General features: G+C 46.1%; 2 protein-coding genes across 9 annotated transcripts in view; one reads left to right on the top strand and one right to left on the bottom strand.

The window, feature by feature from the left end:
• LOC123753875 (GATA zinc finger domain-containing protein 14-like) overlaps nucleotides 1-913 on the bottom strand; it is a 1,149-nt gene extending 236 nt beyond the window's left edge. The window contains exon 1 of the mRNA XM_045735825.2: nucleotides 1-913. This exon is cut by the window's left edge and continues 236 nt beyond it. Within this exon, the coding sequence (XP_045591781.2) occupies nucleotides 1-913 (913 nt within the window).
• Nucleotides 914-6,513: 5,600 nt separating this feature from the next.
• The window catches only part of SERCA (ATPase sarcoplasmic/endoplasmic reticulum Ca2+ transporting SERCA), a 54,917-nt gene continuing 41,784 nt past the window's right edge, over nucleotides 6,514-19,646 (top strand). For 4 of the 8 annotated variants that reach the window (XM_045736083.2, XM_045736084.2, XM_069306515.1 and 1 more), the window contains exons 1-3: nucleotides 6,514-6,664; nucleotides 13,317-13,495; nucleotides 14,362-14,462. In XM_045736083.2, the coding sequence (XP_045592039.1) occupies nucleotides 13,378-13,495; nucleotides 14,362-14,462 (219 nt within the window). In that variant the 5' untranslated portion in view covers nucleotides 6,514-6,664; nucleotides 13,317-13,377. Of the gene's footprint in view, nucleotides 6,665-9,913; nucleotides 10,420-13,316; nucleotides 13,496-14,361; nucleotides 14,463-19,646 lie in introns of those variants that run through there. The other 4 variants (XM_069306528.1, XM_045736082.2, XM_069306501.1 and 1 more) reach the window with 3 other exon arrangements.

The following is a 19,646-nucleotide window of genomic DNA, read 5'->3' as shown; positions in this document are numbered from 1 at the left end:
TGTTTGATGACGGGACGTTTGCTGACGGGTTGTTTGCTGACGGGTTGTTTAATGACGGGTTGTTTAATGACGGGTTGTTTGATGACGGGACGTTTGCTGACGGGTTGTTTGCTGACGGGTTGTTTGATGACGGGCTGTTTGCTGACGGGTTGTTTGATGACGGGACGTTTGCTGACGGGTTGTTTGCTGACGGGTTGTTTGCTGACGGGTTGTTTGCTGACGGGTTGTTTGATGACGGGACGTTTGCTGACGGGTTGTTTGCTGACGGGTTGTTTAATGACGGGTTGTTTAATGACGGGTTGTTTGATGACAGGTTGTTTGATGACGGGTTGTTTGATGACGGGTTGTTTGCTGACGGGTTGTTTGATGACGGGTTGTTTGCTGACGGGTTGTTTGATGACGGGTTGTTTGATGACGGGTCGTTTGCTGACGGGTTGTTTGCTGACGGGTTGTTTGATGACGGGTCGTTTGCTGACGGGTTGTTTGATGACGGGTTGTTTGCTGACGGGTTGTTTGATGACGGGTTGTTTGCTGACGGGTTGTTTGCTGACGGGTTGTTTGCTGACGGGTTGTTTGATGACGGGTTGTTTGCTGACGGGTTGTTTGATGACGGGTTGTTTGCTGACGGGTTGTTTGCTGACGGGTTGTTTGCTGACGGGTTGTTTGATGACGGGTTGTTTGATGACGGGTCGTTTGCTGACGGGTTGTTTGCTGACGGGTTGTTTGATGACGGGTCGTTTGCTGACGGGTTGTTTGATGACGGGTTGTTTGATGACGGGCTGTTTGCTGACGGGTTAAGGCGAGAGCAGACACAGCAAAGTGCCGAGGGCCCGCGAGGCCGACAGCGAGACGGGGTCTGCAGTGCACCTTGAGAACTTAGAAAAATATCAAAGGTATATTTATGTGGGCTCATTACCGATAACACACTTAGCAGGGAGTGAGCTTGGTGGGTGCAGGAGGGGGGGGGGGCACCATGGCGATAATTTATTTGGTCTTGTCACAAGTAGTGCTTAAAAGGTGCCATGACAGGCTGATCTGACAGTTATCCAGACCCTAATTATCGGTCCGTCATAAATCCATTATGTGTGTGTGTGTGTGTGTGTGTGTGTGTGTGTGTGTGTGTGTGTGTGTGTGTGTGTGTGTGTGTGTGTGTGTGTGTGTGTGTGTGTGTGTGTGTGTGTGTGACACTAATGCTTAAATATTGCCGCCAAGTTGAATTTGGAAGTCTCTGTGTTCAGACACATTTACGTGAAAAGTCTTTTAAAATGTGAAAAACAAAACGTCAAATAGGTATATATATATATATATATATATATATATATATATATATATATATATATATATATATATATATATATATATATATATATATATATATATATATATATATATATATATATATATATAGATATAGATATATATATATATATATATATATATATATATATATATATATATATGGCCCTTTATCCGGACTATGACAGGTGACACTACATATCTGGGCTATGATACACGAAGCTGTATATCCGGCCCGTGGGCGGTGAAGCTGTGCATCCGGCCCGTGACCGGTGAAGCTGTACACCCAGACTATGCCAGTTAAGACTGGCTGATCTTTGAGGCTGACGTAACCTGTGTACGAAAAAAACTGTCGTGTTGTGACCCAAGCGAATGTTTCCCTCATGTATACCTTAGAGACTACGCCACGCTCCTCCAGGCACGGTGGCTTCTTTTGATCGTTACAAGACCTAGAACCGGAGTGATGTTTGAAATATGTGTAAATGAGAATCCCGGAAGATCTCCTGTAGCTGAAAATGACGCGACTTGGGAACTGACCATCCCTAGTGTGGACTGTTGGCGAATGACAGCTAAATTGTGCACGAATTGTGTCATGATTGTTAAATTCAGTAAACCAGGTAGGTTAGAGTGATTCAGTAGTGCTAGCAGCAGCATCGAGGCGCGATTGTGAAATTATGAGTGTGACTCCCGTAGAGTTCTTAGTGTGCCCTTCTCAGAATACATCTAAAATCTGGTAGTGAAGGCTGGTGATTGTAGTAGGTTCCTGCATGACTAACTATCCTACGAGATTGAGGGCATTTAGCATCATAGTGCTGATACCTCTTGATACTAACACAAGAGAGTAGAAACTCTTTACATTGTCTAGGATACCTGCATAAATGCCCTTGTATCTAAGTATGGCAATAGCAAATTGCCATACTTATACATACATACATACATACATACATACATACATACATACATACATACATACATACATACATACATACATACATACATACATACATACATACATACATGCAACAATGATCACAAAAATACATACATACAGTATATAAATTGCCATACCATACAAATTGTCAATATCAAATACGTATGATGGATCGTATTAGTCTCCAACTTATTATCAACTTTTACTTTCTTCCCGGAAGAAGCATCGAATTTGCTTTGCTGAATGTTTCATTAGGTAGTGACCAAGCTGTCACGTGACATTTCTTGATCTCCAAACCTCACTAGCCTCCCTTTGAGTCGTGGAAAGATAGTGGTATGTCTCAAGGAGTATGAGTAACCGAACTGGTTCAGTCGTATTCAACGACTAAACTAAAAGTTATAGTTCCCCCCCTCCTTTTACTTGGGCACTCTTCAGAATGGAGTGCTTAGCTTAACACTATCCACATGTTCATAAGGTCCACATGTCCATAAGGTTCAAATGTCCATCCCATTCTGTGTGAAGATCAAGTCTAGCAAAGCTGGTTGATCACCACCCTTCTCCTTCTTGCCTTGCCCTCTCCCCTTCCCTTAATTAATATGTTGCATCAGGAAGTTCCTCTCTACTGTCTCTACAAGCTTAGCTCTCCATGTCTCTCCTCTTGAGTATCTTGTTTCCCCACCCAATTTGTAGCCTCCCATTAACAGGAGCTTTTGGGCTAAATCTGTCTTTGCAACCCCTTGGAAAATATTTCTGCATGTTTTAATCGTAATTTCGTTGTTGTGCCTTGTTCTTCCGTAGTGGTCAATGGGGATATATGTGCGTGGTTGTAGGGGTCCACAGGTGAGCACGTGGTTGTAGGAGTCCACAGGTGAGGACGTGGTTGTAGGGGTCCACAGGTGAGCACGTGGTTGTAGGGGTCCACAGGTGAGCACGTGGTTGTAGGGGTCCACAGGTGAGCACGTGGTTGTAGGGGTCCACAGGTGAGAACGTGGTTGTAGGGGTCCACAGGTGAGAACGTGGTTGTAGGGGTCCACAGGTGAGAACGTGGTTGTATGGGTCCACAGATAAGAACGTTGTTGTAGGGGTCCACAGGTGAGTACGTGGTTGTAGGGGTCCACAGGTGAGAACGTGGTTGTAGGGGTCCAGAGGTGAGAACGTGGTTGTAGGGGTCCACAAGTGAGAACGTGGTCGTAGGGGTCCACAGGTGAGAACGTGGTTGTAGGGGTCCACAGGTGAGCATGTGGTTGTAGGGGTCCACAGGTGAAAACGTGGTTGGAAAGGGGGGGGGGACAGAGGATGGTGGGGAAGGGGGGGGGGGGAGAGAGAGAACGAGATATAACTGTTTGATAAACACAACTGTATATATTTTCACCTCCATCAAGGTTGCTCAGAGTTGCGGCAACGTTGATTTTCAACCTGTGATTAGTTGGTGTGGTTGCCGCCTGTGTTGAGTGCATGGCAGCCAGCCAGAGTTGTGGTAGGGACAGGTGCGTGTGTCCCCCCATCTCCCCCTCCCACCGTTTTCCTTCCCTTCCCCTTCTGTTTAGACTTGATGCTTGTGGGTTGATGTACTCCGGAAACACACTGCATCCTATCGTCTTTCGGCTGGTCACTTGTTTCGTTCTTGGCGCTCGCTGGTACTGTAAGAGGTGAGGGAGCTGAGGCTGGGACCGTCTGACCTCTGTTCGTCCTGCTGGTGTGGTCAGTGGGTCCCAGTCTTCCTCCTGCTGGTGTGGTCAGTGGGTCCTGGTGTTCCTTCTGGTGTTGTGGTCAGTGGGTCCCGGTGTTCCTCCTGCTGGTGTGGTCAGTGGGTCCTGGTGTTCCTTCTGCTGGTGTGGTCAGTGGGTCCTCCTGTTCCTTTTGGTGGTGTGGTCAGTGGGTCCTACTGTTCCTCCTGCTGGTGTGGTCAGTGGGTCCCGGTGTTCCTCCTGCTGGTGTGGTCAGTGGGTCCCAGTGTTCCTCCTACTGGTGTGGTCAGTGGGTCTTACTGTTCCTTCTGCTGGTGTGGTCAGTGGGTCCCAGTCTTCCTCCTGCTGGTGTGGTCAGTGGGTCCCAGTCTTCCTCCTGCTGGTGTGGTCAGTGGGTCCCAGTCTTTCTCCTGCTGGTGTGGTCAGTGGGTCCTGTTGTTCCTTCTGGTGGTGTGGTCAGTGGGTCCCGGTGTTCCTTCTGGTGGTGTGGTCAGTGGGTCCTGGTGTTCCTCCTGCTGGTGTGGTCAGTGGGTCCTGGTGTTCCTTCTGGTGGTGTGGTCAGTGGGTCCTGGTGTTCCTTCTGGTGGTGTGGTCAGTGGGTCCTGGTGTTCCTTCTGGTGGTGTGGTCAGTGGGTCCTGGTGTTCCTCCTGCTGGTGTGGTCAGTGGGTCCTGGTGTTCCTCCTGCTGGTGTGGTCAGTGGGTCCTGGTGTTCCTTCTGGTGGTGTGGTCAGTGGGTCCTGGTGTTCCTTCTGGTGGTGTGGTCAGTGGGTCCTACTGTTCCTCCTGCTGGTGTGGTCAGTGGGTCCTGGTGTTCCTTCTGCTGGTGTGGTCAGTGGGTCCTGGTGTTCCTCCTGCTGGTGTGGTCAGTGGGTCCTACTGTTCCTCCTGCTGGTGTGGTCAGTGGGTCCTACTGTTCCTCCTGCTGGTGTGGTCAGTGGGTCCTGGTGTTCCTTCTGCTGGTGTGGTCAGTGGGTCCTACTGTTCCTCCTGCTGGTGTGGTCAGTGGGTCCCGGTGTTCCTTCTGCTGGTGTGGTCAGTGGGTCCTACTGTTCCTCCTGCAGGTGTGGTCAATGGGTCCCAGTGTTCCTTCTGCTGGTGTGGTCAGTGGGTCCTACTGTTCCTCCTGCTGGTGTGGTCAGTGGGTCCTACTGTTCCTCCTGCTGGTGTGGTCAGTGGGTCCCGGTGTTCCTTCTGCTGGTGTGGTCAGTGGGTCCTACTGTTCCTTCTGCTGGTGTGGTCAGTGGGTCCCGGTGTTCCTTCTGCTGGTGTGGTCAGTGGGTCCTACTGTTCCTTCTGCTGGTGTGGTCAGTGGGTCCTACTGTTCCTTCTGCTGGTGTGGTCAGTGGGTCCTGGTGTTCCTTCTGCTGGTGTGGTCAGTGGGTCCTACTGTTCCTTCTGCTGGTGTGGTCAGTGGGTCCTACTGTTCCTCCTGCTGGTGTGGTCAGTGGGTCCCGGTGTTCCTTCTGCTGGTGTGGTCAGTGGGTCCTACTGTTCCTTCTGCTGGTGTGGTCAGTGGGTCCTACTGTTCCTCCTGCTGGTGTGGTCAGTGGGTCCCGGTGTTCCTCCTGCTGGTGTGGTCAGTGGGTCCCGGTGTTCCTTCTGCTGGTGTGGTCAGTGGGTCCTACTGTTCCTTCTGCTGGTGTGGTCAGTGGGTCCTACTGTTCCTCCTGCTGGTGTGGTCAGTGGGTCCCGGTGTTCCTTCTGCTGGTGTGGTCAGTGGGTCCTACTGTTCCTCCTGCTGGTGTGGTCAGTGGGTCCTACTGTTCCTCCTGCTGGCGTGGTCATCAGAAATCACTGTTCCATCTTTCGTCTTCTGGTTTTCATCACAATCTTCGAAAACAATTTTTGGACCTTAGTTCATTTTCGATTTTCGATTTATTAAACCAAAGGACTATGTGTCCGTGGTGAGGGCGGACACCCGAGGGTTAATGAATACCTTGACCGGGTATGTAATGACGAAAATTAAATGATATCTCATGTATATTTATTGTCTATTCAGTCCATAACTCTCCATTACTTAATTCGTATTTTTATCAATAATCGCTTGTAATTTTTACACACAATCCACGGTTCCTTCGAGTACTCATCTGCGAGAGTATAATTGATGATGTTCGTTTGTTTTAAATCATGTCGACTGGTGGAGTCCTTGCGTAGTGAGGAGGCTCGCTGTTGGTGTTAAGACATGCTAGCAGCCTTAACCTTCACTGTGGTACACTGTTTTGTGTTCCGAGTCGCTGGTGCCAAGTGGGAGGGAATCACCTGTGTGTGGCCCTCGACGGGTTAGGTCACAGGGCCCCGTGCCTGGGGAGAGACGACCTCCAGCAGGTGAATTTGAATGTCCTTCATTCTTCTCAATGACTACGTCCAATGCTGGTTAGCGTGTGTGTGTGTGTGTGTGTGTGTTGTATCGACGCGTCGGTGGTGTGTCCCGCCTGTGAGTAGGATTAGAGTGTGCAGCGAGGCCCAGGTGCGCTCCGCTGATATGCTGGTAGTTAGGGGAGCGTGGAAAGATTGCCATAGAGGGAGAGGGTCGGGCAACACCGGCTTTTGGCAGCCCCAGACCCTGCCCGCTGCCAGCATCTTCCGCCGCTAGAGGGCAGACCAGGCACCCAAGGTTTTAAAAAGAACAGGGGTAGGCTTAGAGTTCTCACTTGTTCCTGGGCTGGACAGGGCAAGGCGGGCGTTCCTTTTCCTTTCTGTGTCTCTTTCCTGGGAGCCAGTCATTTTGGCCCAGGCTCGTGTCCTTAGGTAAGTGAACACCAGGCACCTACGAGCCCTCGGTGCCTCTCATAACCTTCTAGCTACGTGATACTGAAAACAAAAGCACGATTTACGCGCAAGATGTGCATCTGACTCTTGGAAAACAAAAAAAAAACAGGTGACCAGTCAAGAAATTGGTCTTGTAGATTGAGTTCTTAGCCGGACTAGTGCTTGGATGGCAGCGACAGCGGCATTTGAGAGGCGTGCCGTGGCAAGCAGGCACTCAAGGTCCTCCTCGGGTGCCTATTCGTGCCGACGGGGGACCTCCTCCTGTGCCTGTGTAGTGCATTAGTTATGTGACACAAGCAAGAACTCCAGTGAAACGGTGTGGTGATGTGACTGAGCCTCTCGTATCGCAACCTTGCTAAGTGCGACTCTAACCGTCGAGATCTGTGATGGAGTAATGCCTAAAATGTTTTATCCTGCATGAAGTGGTTACTCTCAAGACTAAGACTGTTGCCAAATGGCGGCCTTAAGGCTAGCGAGTGCTCGTTGAAGCGAGTGGTGAGTGTGTTGGAGCCTGCTGGTGGCGTGTGAGGTTAGAGGTGGCGTGTGTGAGGTGCTGGTGTGAGGGTGGAGGTGTGAGGCACTAGTGTGAGGAGCTAGTGTGAAGCCCCAAAACATCCACCCACACGCAAGTGTGTTTGAGGGGATGGCTGCCTCTCACGCCTTCATATCATCACCACACCCTCACTACGCACATGCCCACACATCACAACACCCTCACAACACACCTCGCCACATCCCTCTCGCCTTCAAAACGTTGGCTTCCTCATTACCTCACAATCCTTAATTCGTCCCCCCCCCCCGCGCACCACAGCAGTCCACTCACACCCTCATTTTCGGCCGCAATTGCTGGGAGTGTGTGTGTGGGGGATGTGTGTGTGTGGGGGGATGTGCGTGTGTGTGGGGGGGGGGGAATGTGCGTGTATAGGGGTGTGTGTGGGAGCATGTGTGTGTGGGGGGGGGTGTAGGGGGGGAGGGTGTGTAACCTGTTCACTACATATGTTAGACAACTTAGCTTAGACAACACTTTGATCCATTAACTAAGACCATTGAGTGACTAACCTTTCTGTCATCCGCCACAGGGTGGGAATGGCCTTCATAACACACTAACTTAAAAAAAAACTTTCCATGCAAGTCCACTAGTTTGTGGCACCTCTTCCCCCACACATCTCTCCCCCAAGCACAACTAAGTGAGTACCACTAGGTGAGTCAGCCATGCGGCTGAATGGACAGCAGTCGGGGGGGGGTCCTAAGGGCACGGGTTCGATCCCCGGCGGAGGCGGATACAAATGGGCAGTTTCTTTCACCCTGATGCCCCCTGTTCATCTAGCAGTAAATAGGTACCCGGGAGTTAGACGGCTGCTTCCTGGGGATATGTATGTGTGTGTGTTAGAGAGAAATATATGTAGTAGACTGAGGAAAAATAGACTGGTTAGAAAGGCGGGGTCCAAGAGCTAATAGCTCGATTCTGCTGGCACAAATAGTAAATACACAGAACTTCCATACACCCCCCCCCCACACACACAACTCACCACGTCACACTTCCACACACCACAAACACCACACACACCTCAAACACCACCACACACCTCAAACACCACACACCCTACTACACACCACAAACACCACCACACACCTCAAACACCACCACACACCTCAAACACCACACACCCCACTACACACCACAAACACCACCACACACCATCAAACACCACAACACACCATCAAACACCACCACACACCACAAACACCACACACCACAAACACCACCACACACCTCAAACACCACACACCCCACCACCACCCCACCACTGTTTCCACACCATTTAGTAAAAATTGTAAACAGCAGATGTGAATCAAAGTTGACATCATTGGCCAAAAAAAGTAATTAATTCAAGTATTTTATTTCCATATTACGGAAATTTCCAGCACTTTGTACTCGTGGGAAACTTAGATAATTTGTTTAACATTGCACGTGTAACCATAAGAAAAAACGCTGAATGATGGCAGGCTGAGAGACATTACTCTGATATCTGACAAAACGCGCACAGAAGTAATGGATATTTGTAAGAGATGAACCAGGTCGTTCACAGACACCTGAAGGCGGCTATACTCAGGCTTGTGTGAGTGCCTATGTGGGCTCTGCTCCCTAGCTTAAAATATACCTCTGCATATCCTAGCTCTGTCAGGATATAGCTCTGTATGCTCTCCCTCCACAGCTTAATAAGTTCTTGTGCACATCCTATCTCTATGAGCACGGTATAAACTCTGCTGCCCTGCTAGATATGTACTTCTGCACATCCTAGCTCTGCTCCCCAGCTTAATATGCATTTCTACACATGCTAGCTCATTGAGCATTATGTATCTCTGCTGAATATGTGTAATGAGCTGTTGTGAGGGCACGTCTTGTTGTTCCTGCAAGTAACAGGAAAATTATTACTTTTGTTTGACAATGGATGAGTAAAAGTCGCAAGACATTAATAGTGAGCCATTCTTTATTTACATATTACCCGAGAAACCCGCCAAAACCCGCCAGCGTATCTGATAAGGATTTGCCAGAGCAAATTATATGCTGTATGGTGTTACATATTTGGAGTGACGTCAGAGCGCTTGACATATCACGTTACAGAATATTTTTGAGTGACAAATTACATGACCCGGCGGCACAATGATCGTCAATTCATATAAGCTATAGTCCCCCTCGTGGTACCGTTAGTATTTATTCGTTTATTTTGTAGTTTCAAGACAATTGGACGTAGTCCGCCTTGGCAGGAAGGGTAAACCACCGCGCGTCTTCAGTTTGGATATTTCTAAACACGCCGGCCATCTCAAGGGAGCTGGTAGCCTGTAGGCCAAAAATGAGCACCGTTTGAACTTGGCGCACTCGAAAGGGGCTGTACTATTTTAAGCCACTCGGCGCCGACCAACGAGAGCGCGCCAGGGGCCTACGTCAGCACTCCGCCAGCCAATCACGGCCATCCACATTGAGTATCACGTTTAAGCTGATCAGGAACTTAGCCAATCTTAATATATATGTACATTTGGCTAAGTATTGTTTTACAGCAGCCGGTTATAAGCGTATAAATTGCTACTGGATTTTTAAATTTTACTGAAAGATTGGTGTTTTTGTATTTTAAGCGCACATGCAGATAAGTTTTCTGTCATGGGTGAGAGGAATCAGCTGTAGTCGCGTCGTCTGCTGCCAGTCATGGGATATTATTGCACTATATCCAGGCTTGGATTTTTGCGCTCAAGGCAATTAATTTATAATAAAGCTATAGGAAAATAGATCCTTGGAAATCAGGAAGGCATTTATGTGCTGAGTTTTGCGTAACTTGAGAGACACGCAAGCCGCCTGTCAGCTGGTGGCTGTGAGACGCCCGGACGTGGCCATACGCCGCTCAGTGTTTTTCTGGCGGTGATGGTGGGCGTGTGACGCAAACTCAAGTGGAAAGTCTCACTTGATAAGTCGTGTGGTGCGCTCTGTGGCGCTCTCGAGGCCAGTTTAGGCGTGGATGTAATACCGCGTTGCGTTACTAACACTTGGAGGTGGTCAGTGGTGAACGAGGAGAGGAAGTGTAGTGTGGTGGGTTAAATTGTATTAGGTCGGGGTGGAGGCGCGCCTGGGAGTTCCTTCATCATCGTCATCAGCTGGCGAGCTGATCACTGCCTCTCCTGCCTCGCCATCAATGACGCAAACTCAATGGAAATAGTAAATAGCGCCTCCTGATGACAGGGTGAGTCATATTGTGGCGATGTGACACCAGTCCAGTGAGAAACATTTGCTTTTAAACTATACGCTGTATGAAGATGATAGAATCCCTCCAAGTGGTTAAGACATTTGTCTTAATTGCTAATGGGGAAAAAACCCAGAGGGTGTTCAGTTACCTTGTTTATTGCACTGGTGCAACAGCTGAGGTTATTTGGTGACGCCACGGAGCTCCACATGGGATGTTCATAGTGCAAGACCTTTAACTAAAGTGTTTCATGTTGTATAGGTGAGCCCTATACGCTGGACCCAATATATTAATTTTTTGTAAACCTGTCTGAAATGAGCAGTAATTTATTCTCGAGTGATAGCCTATGGAATTTCAGAGCATTAACAATTTAGCTTTTCTATTAAACAAAGAATCTTTGAAGTGCATAATAAAACTATACGAGAAAACAATACATTCACGTATAGAAAATAATGTAACACTTGTTGATTGGGTGGATTATAGTGGCGTATGAGTAGACTCGCGGTATAGTAAATTCGAGCAGCTAAAGTTGACCACGGAACCAGAGCTCTGAAAGATAAATTAAACTGTGGGGAATTAATATTAGCATAGACTAATACTTGGTCTAAAGTAATTCTTACACGTTCATTGTGTTGATTACGGAGGAACTCCTCCAGTAGTTTGTCGAACTTCAACAGGTTGTGTAGTTTTGTAGGTAAATGCGGCAGAAATGTAATTAATATAAACAAATATATACCTACTGAGAAACATAATTCGACCTCTTGGTTTATTGGAAAGATGTTAGCATGGGTTATGAAGATGTTGCGACGACTTGGCGCACCCTTATTGTTTGTGCTAAGATTTTTTTTTTTAATATACTTGGGACCATATTATAATTACACCGAAATTTTGCCAAAGTTCTATTCCATTAATATATCTACGTCAACATCATATACTCGCTACATTGTAAAACAATGAATAGTCAAATATTTTCCTCTAAAATTATTCACAGACACCGGTAGAATTATAATGTCGTGCTCCCCCCCTCCCCCCCCCCTATCCACGCCTCATAAAACGGCACTGAAAATTGATCGCACGCAAGTGACAAACATGGCTTAGTGTGTGTACGAGGCGTGAGTTTGTCAGTGCAAAGAATAGCAGCAACGTGTTTACTCGGTTCATGTTGTTAACTGCCGAGTTTACGAAGATGGATAAATACCAAATTCTTATCGCCCCCCCCCCCCCCACGCTACACACACACACACACACACACACACACACACACACACACACACACACACACACACACACACACACACACACACACACACACACACACACACACACACACACACACACACACACACACACACACACACACACACACACACACACACACGCACGCACGCACTGGCACGCACAATAGCCTCTAGTTCACAATTGGTTGTGCGAATCTCGTTTTTACTTGGACGTGCGTTAAACGTGTGTAAAGCTCTGCATCTACCTTTTTATATTTGATAGGATAGATTATTTTTTTGATATAGGTATGTACAGATGGAGTGGTGTATTTGTATATATAAATAATATGAGAGAGAGCTCTATATCTAGGTATAGATAACGCTATAAACAAAGATTTAGATATAAATGTGGAGACGAAGATAGATTCAATAGCTCAGGGACATTGCGTAAAGATGCAAGAGTGACTGGGGGGGGGGGGGGGGGGGGAGTGGGTGACTAGGCTAGTGTGTTGCGTGGACAGGTTTCTCGTTATCAGTGACTATCTTGTCATTGGTTCTTGTGTTGCAGCAGCAGCAGCAGCATTCTTTAGACTCTTTTTAAAATCTTCATCAGACACTCGGGGTGAATTGTGGCAGAAATTAAGGACAGTTGTAAGGCTAGATTGTTTTATTGGTATTTGTTAGATGTAGCCTCAATTGGGAAGTTATACGTACGAAGGGAATTGAAAACTGGTTGGAGAAAACCTGGTTAACCTTTACGTTTTCGATTAATAGGCTGCAGTGCTATAATGACACGTTTTATTATTGAAGCATTTAAAATGAGACATTAATGTCGTGTCTGCAAAATAGTATACTGACTATTGATTAAATTATATCGATTAGGTGTGCTAAATATAATTACAAATATGAACTAAGCTAAAATCTATTATTGTAAAGTAATAGCGATAATGTACGCGAGTATATCCAGTATATTTCTGGTGAACCTCCAGGGGACGAATATGGCATACTTTTGAGCCTAGGCTAACTATTCCTATAGTTGGAATAGTCTATCCCTAGAATAGTTTTTCTGCTATACAGTAGTTCATGTTTACGGGCGAGCTAAGCATTATTAGCCCATTAAGTAATTGTGCTAAAACTATGTAGGATGTTTTTATATTCGTTTTATTTTATTCAATTTTTTTTTTTTTGTCTTCTGTAGGCTTAGCCTGTCTTGTCACTGTTGTAGGCAATGATTTTGTGAACGAAATGTTTACCATGGTGCTACTATTATGTGGCCAACACTGATATGATCAATGTACCAATTGTTATATTCATCAGTAGTTTGTATTTTTATTTTGGCCCAGGGGCCTGACAGCTGAGTGGACAGCGCTCGGGTTTAGTAGTTCTGAGGTTCCGGGTTCGATCCCTGGCGGTTTCGGAAACAAATGGGCAGTTTCTTTCGCCCTGATGCCTCTATTCACCTAGCAGTAAATAGGTACCCGGGAGCTAGACAGCTGCTACGGGCTGCTTCCTGGAGATGTGTAACAAAAAGGAGGCCTGGTCCAGGACCGGGCCGCGGGGACGCTAAACCCCGAAATCATCTCAATATAACCTGTGGTTACTTTTATTATGTATTGAGTTATTTTTGTCCTTAGTATTTTGTGGTGACAATTAACGAGATTGCTTGTGATTGGTTGGCAGAGTAGCAGAAGTGGACGGAGCAAGAGAGAGAGAATAGATCGCCCGCCATCACCGAGCCACCATGGATGATGCACATTGCTTTCCCGTCGAGGACGTCGTCGCGAAATTTGGCGTGAACATTGAGAATGGCCTCTCCGCGTCTCAAGTGAAGGATTATCAGGCCAAATATGGCCCCAACGGTGAGGATCCTGAGTTGGTAATCACTTCTTGTCAGGCATGAGCACTTTCATAGTGGTTATAAGTAGGTCATGAGTAGTTATCTACGCCCTAAATGCCAGGACTAACACTAGACTTAGGTGACAGAATGGTGAAAACATCTGTAAGGCATTGCCATTAGACACATGCCCATAGATAGGCTTGTCCTTAACGTGTGATGTCAGAAAAGAGCATGTCTTAGTTTCTGCAGAGCCTATACCCACGTGAGGCTAAATCAATGTTAAACTGATTTCATATTAACTAAGTCTTTTGCATTTTATAAATGATCAAGTTATGTCGTACCTATGAACCAGAGCTGCCTAAGAGACAATTTTCTTTTAAATAATTACTTATTTTCACATCTAACTCTCTCTTTTAATTATGGTCATAGTGTGCACACACTTAGAGTACACGCGCCCGCACGTGTTAGTTTAATAATTATATATTTTGAGGCGGGGTTAATTTTCTGAGCCCATTATGTGCTGCTAACCTTTTCTATAACCATTCACATGATGGCTATGGGGGGTGCACTATCACTTGTAATGGGTATGGGGGTGCACTATCACTTGTGATGGGTATGGAGGTGCACTATCACTTGTGATGGGTATGGGGGTGCACTATCACTTGTGATGGGTATGGGGTGTAGTAGCACTTGTGATGGGTATGGGGGTGTAGTATCACTTGTGATGGGTATGGGGGTGTAGTATCACTTGTGATGGGTATGGGGGTGTAGTATCACTTGTGATGGGTATGGGGGTGCACTATCACTCACGAAAAGGAAGGGGGAAGGAGGAGGGGATATAGGATGCCTAATATATGAAGTAAACAACTCTCCCTCTCCACCACACAGAGCTACCCGCCGAGGAAGGCAAGTCTCTCCTCCAGCTCATCCTGGAGCAGTTCGACGACTTGCTTGTTAAAATCCTTCTTCTCGCAGCCATTATTTCATTCGTAAGTAATTTGTATTTTCGTCTAATTTCCTGTTGATATCTTGTGATAATATGGCATAATTTGTGTATTATATGGTGCGGGGAGACTAAGTGATCCTGAATATAAAAGCTTGGTAGCTTCACAATCCAAGATTGTTATGAACAACCTCGTAGCTCTTCAGAGCTCATAAACTTTACTAAAGGTAAACAAAGCTGGCCTGATTGTGGAAAGATGTAGAGGGTTCGTAAGTGGTTGCGTAAATGCTTGGTGAATCCTGGTTCAGTAGTTTGTTTATCACGGCATTCAACTTGTTTCCAACGTAAATTTAAATAAAAATTAGTTGGCAATTTAGATTTGAATGGGATATAGTTTCGAGAGCTGGGGAAGAGGACTAGTGTGTGAAGCTGCTAGAGGGGGGGGGGGCCTTCCTTGGCCAGCTTCGTCAGGCATATTCACAGTTTACAGCTTCGTTTAGTTAACATGTGAATTAAGGAACTGAAGGGGACATATTGACCCCATACGAGGCAGCTCCTATCTATATCCACCTCAAGTCATTCATATCTATCTAATTTAGCTTCCAAGCCAGTATTTACCCAGGCCTTTCATAAGCCTAAACTTATTTGTTATATCATAAATTCAACCCCATCTTCCAAAGATAGTACTGTAGTATCTATAGCTACTATGGGTGGAATGTTTTAATACTGAACCTCTGTACCATCCCCCCCCCCCCCAAAAAAAAGCTAGGTTTTGTATTATTGGAATAGAACAAATGCAAGCCAAAATGCTTTAACACTAATTACAAACATTAACTAGTCCTAGGCTTAATATACGTCATCTTGGTACATGGGTTCTGCCAGGTGAAGGCCTGTTGAGGTTTGATTTACTCTCTCTTGCCCTTCATAGTTTAAAACGTGGTTTTTTGTGCGCGCGCAAGTCTGCATTTTGTACTCCCATGCATAGTAGCCATATGTACTGTACTTTTTGGATGACAGGTTGCCTAAATTGGTATTAGGAGCCAATTTTGAAATGCTATTGGTTAGTGTTCTGTCTAATGGTACAAAGATCTGTGGAAACATTCCCAACTTTAAAGATAAACCTATCTAAAATTAAAAAGGCAGAGAACACTTCCTTAGCAGGACTAGCCATGTACTCGGGACGTTGACAGTGGTTTCTACAGGCTTAAACACCCTCTGGTTCGCCGGTACCCACACAACTGGTAGTGTGGGTATACGATACGAACGCATTGTATCCGTATGAGTTGTATCCGTATTATATCCAGTTGTATCCGTATTATATCCAGTTGTATCCGTATCACGAACGCATTGATTGGCTTTTATTGCATTTCAAGGGCAGCGAAAACTGGAAGACAAAGTTCTGAATAGTGGGGATTAGGGGACACTTTATCATAACATTCCTGGCGCGTTGTGACCACTGATTACCGCTTCCCGTTGGTAATATGCGCATCGCTAGCCTTCGGGTTTAGTGACTGTGCGAGAGGTTGGTAGTTTCGTTCAGGTGCACCGCGTTTTGTATCAGGCCGATCTTGTGGAGGGGCGGGGAGGTCAGGTGAGGCCTGTATGCAGGGGGCTGGTAGCCTCCCAGCCCTCGCGCTGCTTATCCCTCTTAGTCCCTTGAGTATTAATTGACCATCGGTGACCAGGGCAGCCTCGCTACCACCCACCCTTGTATGGTGGCCGTATGAGCCTCCCTACGTCAGTTAAGGTGTCCCTTATGAGGGTAGAAATAGCCTAAGCTATTCTATCCTTTTGAGATGTTTCATTGCCTCGATAATGATAGTATGGGAGCGTGGCCACTACCGTAGCCTAGTGATGACTGGGCTAGACTACTGACGTCACGGGACACCTGCACACAGCTGTGTGGCACAGCCCCCTCACAGAGAAGGTGGGACGATTCACAGTGGGCGGACCAAGACACGTGACACCTGTGTTCACAACTGCCAGAGTAAAGCCGGTTCAAACCCCAGTCAGAAATTGTCCGTAAACTTTAAGGATTAAGGACCTGCCCGAAATGCTATGCGTCCTGGTGGCTGTACAAGAATGTAAGGTATTCAATGACCGCGTTGCTCACTGCTACCTGCCTGACCCAACGCCAAATATTAAATACAATTAGAATGTAGCTTTGGTTGCCTTGCTGCAGACGATACAAATGTTGTTGAAAATCTCAAAATGTTCGCTAGTCGTGTGTCCGCTAATGTTGGCTCTCTTAAATGAAGTTTAGTGGCACGAAGGGACAGACTTAGCATAATTATTTGCTAATAATAAGTCTTCAGGGAATGATAAATGCAGAAGAAAGCTGCCACGACATGAAGCTAAATTCCACCACTAAATTGCTTTGCAACAAGATCCATCAAGCAAAGCCTTAGAAAGGGGGAGAGAGGGAGGATAGGCGGTGTGGGACGATAGCTTCCATAAGAATGCCAATCTCAGTGGCTTGTTCAACTCCCGGATGTGTCGCAAGAAGGAAAAACAATAGTCACCTCAGGGAAATTATACAAATTCCAAAAATTCGCCCACAAGACAGAGCGAAAGAGGCCAGTCTTATTAGCCAAAGCTTCATAGCAGTACGAACGTAATGAAGAAATATATATTTACTCACTATAGTGTAGGTGCTGAATGTAGAACATGAAAAAACATATTTTTACTCTAATATAATTTTATAACGAAATTAGACGAAACTAAGCAGCAGGTGACGCCACAGGAAGCCGACGATTCCAAGCGACAATGTTGTGGCTTTTGGTAATTACATGGACTCAATTTCGCAATAAAATTATATTATTTCAGAGTAAAAATGTGTGTTTTTCATGTTTCACATTCAGCACCAACATTATAGTGAGTAAATATATAATATTTCTTCATTACATGCTAGGAAGCTTTGGGTAATCAGACGGGCCGGAGCGAAAGTGCCTTAAACTGCGCCAGGAAATTGCTAAGGGACAAGATGCAGAATTGAGGCAGAGATCAGTAGACCCTGAAGATATAATTGTATGGTGAAGTACCAGAAGATGTGATAATAACAACGGTTTGTAGAATCCTAAAGGCTCTACGACCTTCACCATAATAAGATACTCGGGCGAGTCAAATTAAGAAGATACAACTCAGAAAATTCAACAAACTGATGAAACATAAATCTTGAGCCAAAGATGATCAAAGTTTGGCGATAAAGACGTCAAGGAGACGAGGCGAGTACTACTACTACTACTAATTGGGACAGTAGCCACACCGCCTTAAGATAGAGAGATAACGAGGCAGATGTTATCTAAATATTGGAATGGTCAGTAGAAATGGTATTGGAAGCTAGAGTTTTAGCAAGATGTAAAGTTCGTGTATTTCTCTGATATATATTGTGGAAGAAGAGTTCACCACAGAAGAATTAGGATCGTGGGTGGATCCGTCCTCGACCAGTCGTAGTTTTATCAGCTCCATATGCCGGGGTCCAAGAGCTAAGCCTGTATCGGCAACCGTGGTCATCCAAACGCAATAACAAAATGGCTGTAAATTGTGTAGTGTGTTGGAGGGCTAACCGTTGTCAACAATGGCAGTTTGTGTGTAGGTACAGAGAGTGGGCTGTACCAGGTAGCACACACTACATGGCTACTACTGCCAAGCTCAAGTGTAAAGCTTGATGCCATGAAGCTTCATGAGAACGTGGCCCGTTACTCGGGCTTCATTGGGTATGGATATTCAGGCTAGCATGGCAGGCCACAGTAGTTTGAAGAGCTGAGAAGGGAAATGAATAGTTCTCAAACTTCATCTTTTTTTTTGTCGTTTCTTATTTCTGCGTTTAATGTTTTACAAATTTAACCAAGTTAAATTTGTGAGGAGCGAGCTCAGAGGACTAACCTCAACCATCAATAGACCCATACCATGACTCCCAACACGGTGGGTTTTGTCGTATCTGTTTGAATTCATAACATCCTCTGCTGCTGTTTCACTTCCTCCCCCCCCCCCTCCTCTCACTGCGAGCGCGCGCGTGAGAGCCTTCGCTCCACAGTTTCGTAAACTCACATAAATTCAATTTAGATACGGAAGGGAAGTTATCGAACTATGGGAAAGTTGTAGTGATTATTATGCCCCGAGGCTCGCGTCTGGGCATCATGCAAGACAAGATGAAGGTTACAGCATGGGTTAATACCTCATTACCTGCACCCCGACCTCCTCCCCGACCTCCTCCCCGACCTCCTCCCCTTAAACTAGACTCGGGCCCGACCACTTGGAGTGCAGTCCAGGTCGGTGGCATCTGAGGTTTGTGAGAAATCTAGAGTGGAAACTGATCGGGCCGGGCATATCACGTGACTAAGTGACGTCACTCTGACGTGTACGCCTGCGTCATTCAAGGTTGCGACGATGCTGAGAGAGAAATTGTTCCTAATTTGTAAATGTGTTTCTCGGAAAGGGACCATGAAATAATCACTCGCACGTGGAAGCACAAACGTTCCTTTTGTGATGTGTGACTATTTCGTTTCAGCGAGCATATCTCTATGAATAGATAATCTTCTAACGGACCCCGCCACAGCCTAGTTGGTAACGTGAGAAGCCATCGTGGAAGGCGGCTCAGTATAAACATCTATGGAGTGGCTTTTTAGTCAGTTTCGCATTTCTATTGGTTATGGTGTGGTGTGCATCTTGTGTACAGTGTTGTAACACCTTGAACGCCACACTCCACGGCTCGAATTGAAGCCAAAATGGCAATAATTAAGGCGAGGTATGGTTGTGGAAACAACGTCCGGGAGGGCGTGCGTGCGTGCGTTCGTGCGTGCGTCAAATAGCTGCGAGTCAGGTGTTGTTAGTAATTGTTGATAAGCACAGGTGTTGCCATAATCATCATCAGAGGACCCCATACTCGACCCCACCACCATATTTGAGTGTAATGTTAATGTCGCCCTATCTTACTTTCTTGTGGCATCAGTCTTAAGAGCCGTCATGTCTGGGACCATGTATGACAGGTTAGTGGATCATCAGAGTTAAGGTTTATGCGTTGACGACACCTTCACTATTGACGATTGTTGATGAGTAGTTCGTCCCTAGGCCGTAGGCTCTCTGGCCTTCAGTAGCCTAGTTCTCAAAATTTTATTGTTTTTGTATTAATTGCAAAGTTCGAATGTTTGTGCCAGTTAGAGGGGACCGAGGTATATATGTATATAAATATATGTATATAAATATATGTATATAAATATAATTCATTGAA

This window comes from Procambarus clarkii, chromosome 6 (assembly GCF_040958095.1).
Source record: "Procambarus clarkii isolate CNS0578487 chromosome 6, FALCON_Pclarkii_2.0, whole genome shotgun sequence".
NCBI classification, from domain to species: domain Eukaryota; kingdom Metazoa; phylum Arthropoda; class Malacostraca; order Decapoda; family Cambaridae; genus Procambarus; species Procambarus clarkii.
This window is presented reverse-complemented; position numbering and strand designations above follow the sequence as displayed.